Below are 12,174 nucleotides of genomic sequence, written 5' to 3' on the forward strand. Positions count from 1 at the left end.
AGAGAAATGGAGTTATATACATATAGAATCAGCTATACAGCAGGATTTTTTTTTTCCAAGTTTCTGAAAGGGTCTTATTTCTAAGCACAAACAGTAACACAATTCAAGCAAAGCCACTGCAATTTCCTAGAGCCAAGAAAGAGAATTCTAAAATTTTACTGTTTTTTAGAGACTTTATTCCTATCTGTTTTCCAAAGTTAACATCAACCTGACTCACTCATTCATTAAATATCTAAATACCTAACATACATAAAATCCTATGCTAAGTACTAGCAGCATATCATCTCTGTACTCCAGAGATAAAGAGTCATATTGAAATTAATAGGGCAAAGCATTGCTATCTAAATTTGCCTATGCTTCTGGTCTGATAAATAATCAGCCAACGGTGCATGGCCCATGGAGCCCATCTTCTCTTTAAGATGGGCACTAACGGACCTGTCACACTCCTCATCTCCAGGCCATGTAAAGCAAAAAGCCAAGAAATGAGGTATTCCTCCACCCCACCAAGCTCTCAATGGCTCAACTCACCTACATCTTCCTGTTTTACTTTCTTCCTCCATATCATGACTCTTGCAAATTTTCACAACAGATTTTTAATGAGTAAAATGATCTGAAAATATTTTTCAGTTTTTATTTCAATAAAACAAGAGGCAACACTTAACTGTATAAAATACAACATATGGAGAACATTTACACAAATATACGAAACTTCAAAACACTTGACTCCAGTTTATTTCCAAAGCTTTATAAAGGTAGGGGGCACATAAAAATATCCAAAGTCATAGTTTATTCTTTAGGAATGTAAGCTCTAGGAATACAATTGGAAACAAATATATTCACTGTGAAAAGATTAATTTCACTACATGATGAGAAATAAAGATGAGAACTACACAATAAATTCCAAATACGAGAAAGCAACAGTTTGTGAAACAGGATCTTAAGTTTAATAGTAAAAACTTGGCAAGACACAGATACTCCAGGACTCTACTATAAAAAAAAAAAAAAAAAAAAAAAAAAAACAAGAAAATATGTTCCAAATGTTCACTGCTTGTCTGTTTAGATATGCACAAGTTACAAAGTACAAAAGACAATATGCGTTTGCTCTCTGATGAAGAGTTAACAATATTAAACACAAAAGGACTTAAAATTTTGAGTTTAATTTTACTAAGCAACAAATCATGCTATTAAAGCCTAGAGTTTTTGTTTTCATCCAAAGATTGGAAAGACACTATTTATACATTAATTTCTATCTACAATGCTTAATTTAAGAATCCATCAAATTGTTTTTCCCTTTAAATGGTTTAAAATCTTTTTTCAGTTACATTACTTAGCATATATATTTCCTTTTTGTGCTTCCCTTTGACAAAGTATAGATTTATTGTGCCTATAGATTTAAATGTCAAACTGCCTCATTTTAAAGGCTTAAAATTATGTCTCAGAGTACATTTTCTCTATACAATTTATCAGTTGTAACACTTGATTACATTCTTCCAAAATAGGCAAAATCCCTTAAAACTGGGACCACTTTTATCTATTTTGGTTTAAAAATGTTTCCCTTAATACAACTTTTAAAAAATGAATGTTGTTGACTTGTTACTTCACAGTTGAAAAGGAATATAAGATTTTGCTCCTTCAAAACAAACTTCAGTCACAATTTAAGGACTTAGAGTTTCTACTCTTCAAACCTACAGAGCTGCCTTTAGAAGGTTCTGTGGTGGTGTATATGGAAATTCAGGGTGCTTTCCTGTGGCTTCAGGGAGAGGAGTGAAAGACTTGCCTTGGATACTCTGTGACATTCCCTTAAAAAGTCTAGTTTGTTTCTCTCCCAACTTGGATTCCAGACGTCTAGTGCCAGAACCCAGCTTCACCAGAATACCTGAAGCAGTCTGGTGTTTCAAGAGTGAGAGGTTTTGGGTAATTTCAAGAATCCCTAGCGGTTTAAAATTTGGAATGGAGCTGCAATTCTGGCTGAGATTCTCTGTTCTATAGGGTGCTAGACTCCAATTTTGTCTGGAATCCTTCTCAAAATAAAAGGGATCATTCTGGATACATAAAAGCATCTTCAAAGGAAAGTGACCTACAAAAGCCAACCAACTTTCAAATTTGGGAAGATGAACAGGAAGAGGGTAATAGGGATAACAACAACTTGTTACCATAGTTAATATTATTACTACAAAAATGTTCAAATGATAATCCTTATTTAGAGTAGTATTAAAGGTACTCAAATAATTTTACTGTCAACATAACTCCACACTCCAGAAAATGAGTTGGCACAAGTTACTTGGATAAAAATTCAGAATCATCCCACTGAGTAAGCCTTCAGAGAATTTTAAAAAGGATATACACATGCAAATTTGTTGTGTATTGTATACCATGTGCAATGTACAGCTGTGCAATGTATCCCCTTCCTATTTAATTTGCAGGTATCTATAGATCTGATTCCTTTGAAGGTCAACAAGAGAAATACTAAAATTTTAAAATTTTATTGCAAAAAAATATGAGAATCATTAAAAATTTAGAATTAGAGGACTTAAGTTAAATGTCAATGTTATTAAAAATCAATTAGCTATCCAAAAAAATTAAGATTAAAATGACTAACTAACCTATTTCCATGATTTGTTTGCACTGTCAGACTCTCGACCAGTGCTCCTCAAATTTTATTGTGCATAAAAATCACCTTATTAAAAAGGAGATTCTGATTCAGTAGGTCTGGGTGCTGAAATTTTGCATTTTTAACAAGCTGCCAGGTGATGTCAATGCTACTTAGTGGTCCTTGGACCACACTGAGTACCAGGGATCTAAAATAATACCAAAATGAGGTTCCATTACAGTGGCTGAACTTTATAAATCTAATATTCCACTGTGCCATCTAAAGTTTCCTCCAACTTATTCTAAAACATTTCCTCAGCAACTCAACTTGCTTAAAATGCCAATCTTTTAAATTAGTTCTTAATAATATAAATAATGTGAGTAACCATGCCTAGGAAAAAATCTGTGTTAAAGAATTACAAAATAACGAGATGTTCTCAGTGACATTTTACAAATATTTTAAATTGTACACAGGGCTACTATTAAATTAATACAATACCAACTTTCACTGTCTGGTTGCCTTACATTTTGGTCTACAATGTATACCAATAAATCTTGTTCCATTCTATCACTGGAACTAAAAAATCAAATTTACTTAAGTTAAAAACCATATTGTCTTCAGGGCTAATGAATGAAAACTAGCTCACGCTTTTTGAAGAATTAGATTTAAATTTGTAGCCAAAACAGTCATGGTCAAAACTGCAATCATAGTGTAAATTCTTTGGCACCCTTCAAGACTTAAGGTTCCACATAAGTTGGTAGAAGAGAAAAACACTAGCATTTTCTCTTTGTGCCCACAGTTAGGGATTGCGGAAAAGCAAACCACCGTTTACTACCAATGAAAGAGCCCAAAAAGAAGTGGACAGCTCCCTGAGCCTTCCCCCCAGCTAACTGACTGTCATCCTCATTGCTGCTCTTTCTCCCTGAAATATTGCTTAAATTCTTTCTATATCACAATAAGAACATTTATAATAGGTCTGTTAACAAAACATGAAATACTTTTAATTTTTCATGTTGTGATTTTATATTTAAGAACACAAAAATTAACAACTCCCAATTAACGTATAAATGTCCTTTGTCCATATTCACTTTCTTTTTTTCCCTTTCATGACATTTTATAGATGACAAGTTTATCTAATCTCCTTCATTTTCTGATAATTAAGTCAATATTATATAGTTGATACTGGTATCTTGAGAGTTGTGTTGCAAGATTTACAATGATTTACAGGAAATCTTCAATGATATGTGCTCTTATATGACTTTAAAGGATATGTGCTGTTATATGACTCTACATTAACTAGAATTTCCAAAGTTGTCGAGCAGATAAATCAACTTTATGGTATATTATACCTTAGGAATTATAAGGGATTTTCACCTGCTAAATCCAGATCAAACACTTCAAAACAACACACCTATCAGCAACCTGATGTTTCACATAAAAATCTCCCGAAGATAATGTTAGAAAACGTTCTGTCCATCTCCTGGAATCACATAATATTCTAGGTACTGAGTTACCATGCGTTTTCTAGTGCTCTGAATAAACTATTCTCATCTGTAAGATAAACTGGTTATGAACATGTTCTTCAGGTTACTTTTCATACACTGGCTTGCTAAACGGCCAGCTATAGAATCTCTGGAGTTGCACATCTGCCTCCTCCTTTATAAAAGTCCCCATACTTTACTCTTAAAGCCAAACATACAGCTACTAAAATAGGAATTATTAAAAACAAATTCTCACAAACAACCTCACATGAGATGAAACCAACCTAATCAGACAACCTGTCAAAATTTATTGTCACACTGACAACCTTAGGCAACAGTAACAAATAAGAAAGAAAAATAGCTCAAATTGTAGGGGGAAAACACAACTGAGAAATAATAAAACCCTATTTCAAATTTACTGCAACCCAGACATTATTCCCTTCATAAATTCAAGGTAGCCTGCAGAATTTAAGACATCAAGGTTACTGTGAGAAACAAGGATGAAAAGTGGGGCACTTTCATACAGAAGTCAAGTTGTATTTCCAGATTCACTGGTTATATGAGGAAAATGTGACAAATCAATCTGTTGATAGAGTAATGCTAATACTAGGAGGTCTCTGCTGACCTGACTGATGCTTCATTGGAAGTTCTGTTCTTTCGGAAATGTAAATAAGCTTTTCTTCTTGGAGACTACAAGCAGAAAACCTATTGGCATCTGTCCCAGTCCCACAGCCAACAACAGATGATGGGTTATGTGGGACTGTGACACCACTCACTTGTTCAAAAGATTTACTAAACACAGTAGCAGCAGTCTTAGCCAAACTATGGCTACTAGGTTTAGGCAAGGATTGGCTGGTTGTTAAAGTAAGTCTCTTCAAAGAGAGAAGCTCAAGATTCTCACTTTGGGCTCTCTGAGTTTGTTTTCGAGCCAAGTGATCTTTGCAAGATTCCCCTGTAGTTTCTTTTTCTTTTCCTCCAGTTTTGCTTCCTCCTGACCGTCTCTGGTTTTTTCCTACACTTGTCTTGTTACTAGAATTGTGACTACTGTTTGATAAACCCGACTGGCTGGTACTAGATGCAGCCCTGGAATAAAATCCCTCGTCAACTTCAGATATCTCCATCAGTTCTTCTTGACCTGTTAAATCTGTATTTCCTAAACAAAGACATAACAAAGATTAATTAACATTAAGTATTTTAATCAATTCTTTTTAAAATGATTAATACCAAATGAATTATACTTTAAGTAAATTAAAATTCAGTATAATTTCATAAAGCAACAAACTATAGTAAAACCAAATCAAAGGATAAATCAAAACATTTTATTCCATAAAATCTCAAAATAGTTCATTGTAATTAAATGACAGTAATATAGAGTATATTAAACAAAAAGCATGCCATAAATCATACGCCCACTTGTGATTTTATAGAGTGTTCTCCTATTATTCATGCAAAAGATCAGAAACAATTAGAAAAAAATACCACACAGTAAAACTAGGGGTAAACTCTCCCCCAGCAGCAAAATTAAATTTTTTCCCTAGGAAATTTTTAAAGAATATTAGAATATTTTAAAGACTTAAAAAAAAAAAGTTATATTCTATATTTTAGATTATTTTACTGTACTAAAAAAATCTAGACTATAAATATCACAGGCTCAAACTTGTTAAAATTCTATATACTTTATCCTTTATATCAAAGATGACAAAAATACAAAAATGAAAAAAACAATGTTAGATTTCAAAACAAGCAGAAAATTATTTTGGGAAGCAATTTTCTGCCTGAGTTTTCACAACAATTTACTCAGAAACAATTTAGGAATGACCATTCCAAAGAGCATTAAAAGTCAATGAGAAATTGTGGTGCATAATTCATGCATATTAATTATTAGATAACATGCAAAATTTTTGTGACTGTGCAACTGTTGCTTAAACATGCAGCAGTGGCCCTTTGCCATGAGATACCTTGGAGTGCAGCTATAAAGTGCTCTGCTAAAACTGCACTCTGCCAGGTGAGTTTATTCCATCCTCCATCAATTTTCTTACAGATTTTTGCCTCCTGATCTCTGGCAAGCCTTTGCTCTCAGTTCTAGGATCTGTGGCTGTTTCCTGTACACCCTGCATATGCTGAGCATCAATCTCTCCTAGTGTTCTGCCTTTTTCCCCATTCCCGGTTCTCTCTCCGGCCACACTTGTGACACTAATCTCAGGAATGACAAGGATGCCCAATTCAGTAGTATCATTATTGTTGTCAGGTTGCTCTAGAATTGAAGATGATAAGACAAAATGATGGCTGAAAACAAAACAAAATAAAAATGCAAAACAAGAAAAACAAAAGACCCAAAACAAAAACTGAACAACTGAATGGTATGGATTAAGCCAAATATTTACACTATAAAAATTTCAAAAATTTATTATACTCTGGTGGCACTGGAGACAACAGGGACATGTCATTAATTTTCAATGGCAAAGAAAAAATTCACAGAGCATGATTTCATGTTCTGCATTTTTTCACACATATCTGACATGGAATATGAAACAAATTTATTTACAAATAAAAACAGAATTTTTATTGTTTTCAAGATAATATCGTGACCATCTGAACTTATTACGTCAAGCCTTAGGCAAATGCTCAAGGGTGCACAGACAAAACTTTAGATCTTGTCAACATTAGGAACCACACAATTTAGGAATTCCCATTTGTAAACTTCAAAATTCTACTTTTTAAATTAGAACTGGATTACACTGAGGCTGACTTACTAAGCCATGATATTTTGAAAAACAGTTATTTGCTTATGATACCAGGGTTAGTAATGCCACAAGTATAGTTTCTGTCTCACACACTAATCATCTTATATATTAGAAATCATTAATACAGCTGTCATATAATTAAGTAGTTTATTCCTTCAGACTCATACTAACGCCATAGAAAACAGTAAGCTTATAAGAGTTCGTTATAACACTGGAGAAAAATAAAGATGGATTTTTAAAAACACTGATACAAAGTTAGTATGGAAAAACAAACTGGATAGTAATTCTTTATTCTGAAAACTGTCACTGTAACTGAAACAAAGGAATGACACTCTAGTTAAACATTTATAATGTGGTTTTATTCTGTTTCTTATGTCACAAAGGCATGGTTTTATTTAAAGCTATCATGGAAATATCCATAGCAAATGGGGAAAAATAACATGAATATTTCTAGTATGGGCCAGTAACAAAATTTAAGGTTCAAAACAACAAAGACCATGTAAAACAGTATATACTCCTTCAAAAATGTAAGCCACAAATATTCTCTAGGGAGATTACCTACTATTTTCTAATGTTTTTCAGGATAGGATTATCAAATCCTCACTTATGATGCCTAAGACTGTGAAACAGTAACAGGGAGAAAAAGAATGGAGGCCAGAGCCACATAAGCCTATTCTGTGTTTCTCAATGTTTACCGCACATTGGCATCAGCTGGGGATCTTTAAAAACACTAATGCTTGGCTCCCATCCCCAGACATTCAGATTTAATCAGTATGGGGATGACTAATGTACAGCAAAGTTTGGGAACCACTGCTCTATTATGATCCTTTAAAATTATGAAAACTTAAAACAAAAGTTCTTATAGGTGCCCTGGACACTCCATACTCCGCAGTAATATGCATTTCTGGATTCCGTTCCTCAAAGGTCCAGGTTGTGCTGGGCTGATGAGCCACTGTATTACTATATTAATTTCCCTCTTAGTACTTCCTCAACTTTTGACTACAGGTTCTCTAAATAAATTTTTTATTTCCTAGACAGATCAAAGCATGTTGGTGAGCTAATAGTTTCCTGCTGCTTGTGTGTGTTCCTTAACCAAGGTTTAATGAAAGTAAAAAGTTCCAACCTAGCCTATTCCCAATTGCTAACAGCTGTCTTCAAGGGAGGGCAAAAAAAAAATCTCACTGAGGTACATGCAAGGGGACCCTATAACTGAGTGTGAAATCACCACAGCACTGTTGGGTGACAGCCAAGACTTGTCCATTTACATTGTTAAAGCAGTTTCACAAAAGATCTACTGAAGGGACCTTCACTCAAAAAACAAACAAAACAAAACAAAACAAAACAAAAGAAACCTGGGGAAATTATCCATACACAATAAAGCCAATGAATATTAATATCTAACAAACCACAAAAGATAAGCATAGGTAGCCTATTAGAATAGAGAATACTACTAAGATAGAATGACATGAAACAGGGTTGTTGTTTTTTAGTGTTTACATATATCATTTAATTATATTCTCAAAACAGTGTTGGTAAGCCTTTGAAATAGGCAGTATGATTCCCATTTACAGACAAGGAAACTGAAGTTCAGAAAGAGCTACACAACTATTCAGTGGGGGAACTAAATACTGAGGTCTTGGACTTTTTATGTCCATTCTAACATAGTAGAAATTCTAACTCCTCAATTTAAATCATTTTGAGTTAAATATCCTCTGACTTCCTCCAATTAGGTTATTTTATTTGCTTAGATTCCTGATCATTTCATCTAAAGCAAACAATTTACTTTGGCTAAACAGAGAGCCAGATCAAATAAAAGTCTCTAATGAAACCTAAGTAAGTCATACTCTTGAGATTAGTAGTTCCAAAAAACTGGGTTTCTTTTTTAAAAGATACTGATGAAAAGTTTTAATTTAAAATGGTGCTTCAATGGTGAAAATTTAGAATTTAGCAAGAAAAACTGGAAAAGGACAAGAAGAATATTATATAAAGCAGCAATAGGCAATTAGATCGCTAATCACATTTATCAGGATAGTGGTAAAGATGTGCAGCCCAAAAAGCAATGCTATTAAAAATTTTTAAAGGCAGGAAATTAAATAGCAAGTAGAAAAAATGAGATCATGTTTTTTTCCACAGGCAAATCTTTGACTAATTAATTGATGTATATTATCACCCATAAATGGTAACAGCAGAAGATTTTTAAAAATTGCTTATAAAGTAAATTCATAAAGAGAAAAGCATGTAATTCTGTCCTGTGCTAGAAAGAACAGAAACATAATTCTAAGGAAAATTACAAAACAAAGAAAGGTAATTATATAACCCAAACAAGCATTTATTGTATGATTTTGTTTCCTATTATCTCACTGACTTCATACCCTATTTAATTATGTGACCCAAAGCTGCAAACACTTACTGGTCTCTTTGCTGTTCTGTAGGCCTGGGATGTTCTTCCCTCAGATGGCTGAATGGCTCACCTCCTTAATCCTTCACGTCTTTCCTCAAACATCTCCTCAGTAAAGACTTCCCTGATATGCTATTAAAATTTCAAAAAAAACCCATATTTGACATCACTCTTCCCTACTTACTTTTTTTTCCTCTTCTTAGCACCTATCACTCTCTACCATACAATTATTTATCTTGTCTTACTATAATGTAAGTTCCAAGAGGGCAGAGAATTTTTGTCTGATCACTGAATATACCTAGTACCTGGAAAAGACACTTGTTGATAACAGGCACCCAATAAATAACTGTTTGATGAATTGAATGAATCTCCTGTTATGAGATGAAAATATTACTAGAATAAATGTGAAAAAAACGTGCAGAAGATCTGATAAAGGTAACTGACAGGAACGTGTTTCTTGAATTGATACAAGGAAAAAATAACATACAGCTTATGCTAATAGGTTTTCAGATGGCAGAGAAAAACAAAGGGTCTTTATTTTTAGAAAAGTGATGCAGCCAACTCTAAAAGTATGCTCAGTAAAATACTTAACATCAAAAAGCTTTTTTTAAACCTCTACTTCTTTTGTTATCCAGTTAAGGAGAAGTTAATCCTTCTCTAAGAAAATTATACAGAAACTGCTTTAAGGGAATGTAAATACATAAGAAAACAGAGTCTGTTTTAAAACCTAGAACTTAAAAAACTCTATACAAAAGGTATCATGATTAATCTATACCTATAAAAAACAATAGGCACATTTTACTTCAAATAATTTGAAAAGTTGAAGAAGATCCAAAAAGAAACTTCTCAGAGAATATTTGTACAACCTTCATGTGAGTAAATAGATATACTTCTTTCCATATGCAGAAATGAGAAAAGTTTAACACTTTTAATAAACATTTCCAAATTGATTCTCAAAGGCACTCAAATAATTTCTCCCTGAAAAATTTCTTTCAGCTTTGAGAAAAAAGTAAGGCAAAATTGCAATCATTAAAACTAATCATGAAAAGTTGTGATTTTTTTAAAGTATAATTTTATAATTCCAAATATATATTCCATTATGTCACTCACAAAACTCTTTGTTCCAGCTTTTGCTTTTATTTTTTTGAGCTGCCCTATTTACTAAAGGTGATAATTTTAATAAAGGAACAATTTTTTCATTCATAGAATGTATGCATCTTTGTATTCTGACTACCTCATGAGTGTAAAGGAGTTCTGGTTATTTACAAGGCTTACAAACTTATTGGTAGAAGTAATAAAATAAGCTGAAGCAAGAAAATCTGTATCTTAAATAAATATGCATTGTATAATTTTGACATTAATTATGGAAAGTATTTTAGAGCACACCCCAAAATAAAGCCATACACATTCCTTTATAATTTAAAAGACATGGATGTTTTTAAAGGCTAAAAAACACACAAAGAAATTCATACCCTTTAATCCAGTCATTTTATGTTTATAATTTATTCTATTCAGGGAAAGAAAAATGCTGTCTATATTTATTAAGCTATTCGTTGCAGTGCTATCTTTAATAGCAAAAAAAATTAGAAACAAAATTATTTAGCAATTAGGAAAATGGTTAAATGAATGATGGAATATCAACTCAATATGGTAATATGTAGCCATTAAAATACCTGGATATGCTAGAGAAACTTGGAGAAAATGTTTGACAAGGTAAACTGAATGGAAGCAAAAAATTAAACAAAAATTTTAATCACATACAACTATGAAAAATACACACACAAATTTTAAAAACTATAAAACAAAAACTCTTTAAGCAGTGGGATTATAAGGGAATACCCTTCTACCCAATTTATTAACATGGCACTATTTCAATAAAACAAGGGGAAAAAAGGAACAAATTGAGCTCCCTATGGTATAAAATTATCATTCATTCATTTAATGACCATTTACTGAACTCCTACCCTGTGTCAGGCATTGTCTTATGTGCTGTCTTATGGCCAACTAGACAAACACTCTACCCTCACAGAGTTTACACTGTAGTATGGGAATTTAACAAGTAGGCAAGAGAATTTTAGATAGTGGAAAATGCAATGAAGAAAATAAGAATAATAATGAGAATAAGCTGGTTGGTAGAGGAGATGGGTGGTCTTAGAAGACCTTTTCGAGGAAGAGATATCTGAGGTGATATTTGAATGATGAAAAAATGCTAGATACACAATGATCTAGAAAAGAGTTCAAGCTGGACTTTTTCATCATTCAAATCTCAGCTCAAATATTTAAATAACTAAAATAAAGGGCCTAAGACAGAAATGAGCTTAGTATGTTGCAGGGTTTAGAAAGAAGTCTAGTGAACCTGGATGAGAGTAATCGTCAAAAGTGATAAACTATTTGCATATTTTATTGTCATTTTCAATCAAAAGAAGTCACATTTATGTAACACAAAATATTGAGCATGAAGTGTGTCTCAGATTAAAAAGAACAGCACTGCAGCAATCCACAGCCTCAGTCAGGAATTTACAAGGAAAATTAGGGGAAAGTGAAACTGCCATAGCAACACAGAATAAGACTGAGCAGGAAAGGGCTGCACTCTGAACAAGGGAGCAAGCAAAGACTAAGACTAGGAATCTGGGTCCTCAAGCCAGAAGTAGACTTCCCTGCACGGAGCAGACCAGGTAAGGAAAGTGCAAACTGGGGCACACAGAAGAATGTAATCTGGACCACGACCATCTGTTTAGACACACTGCTTAGGGGCTATTAAAGGTTTCTTCAGTAAAGATCAACAGTCTAATCATTAGCTTTTGTTGTGTGTGTGTGTGTGTATATATATATATATATATATATATACATACATATATATATATAGTAAATGACAGAATTCTCCTTAACAAGGTGGATTCAGTCACTCTCAATAACTTGTTACTTTTATTAAGTCCCAAGTTAAAAGAATCCCTTCAAGAA

The 12,174-nt window shown here is 33.1% G+C and overlaps 1 protein-coding gene across 5 annotated transcripts in view; it reads right to left on the minus strand.

Moving 5' to 3' along the window:
• Positions 1-560: 560 nt before the first annotated feature.
• FAM126A (family with sequence similarity 126 member A) overlaps positions 561-12,174 on the minus strand; it is a 129,160-nt gene continuing 117,546 nt past the window's right edge. Inside the window, exons 11-12 of one of the 5 annotated variants that reach the window (XM_037836887.1) lie at positions 6,030-6,325; positions 5,092-5,224 (exon numbers count right to left, since the gene is read on the minus strand). In XM_037836887.1, coding sequence (XP_037692815.1) covers positions 6,057-6,325 — 269 coding nt within the window. In that variant the 3' untranslated portion in view covers positions 5,092-5,224; positions 6,030-6,056. Of the gene's footprint in view, positions 5,225-6,029; positions 6,358-12,174 lie in introns of those variants that run through there. The other 4 variants (XM_037836885.1, XM_037836886.1, XM_037836884.1 and 1 more) reach the window with 4 other exon arrangements.

This window comes from Choloepus didactylus, chromosome 5 (genome assembly GCF_015220235.1).
Source record: "Choloepus didactylus isolate mChoDid1 chromosome 5, mChoDid1.pri, whole genome shotgun sequence".
Lineage (NCBI taxonomy): Eukaryota > Metazoa > Chordata > Mammalia > Pilosa > Megalonychidae > Choloepus > Choloepus didactylus.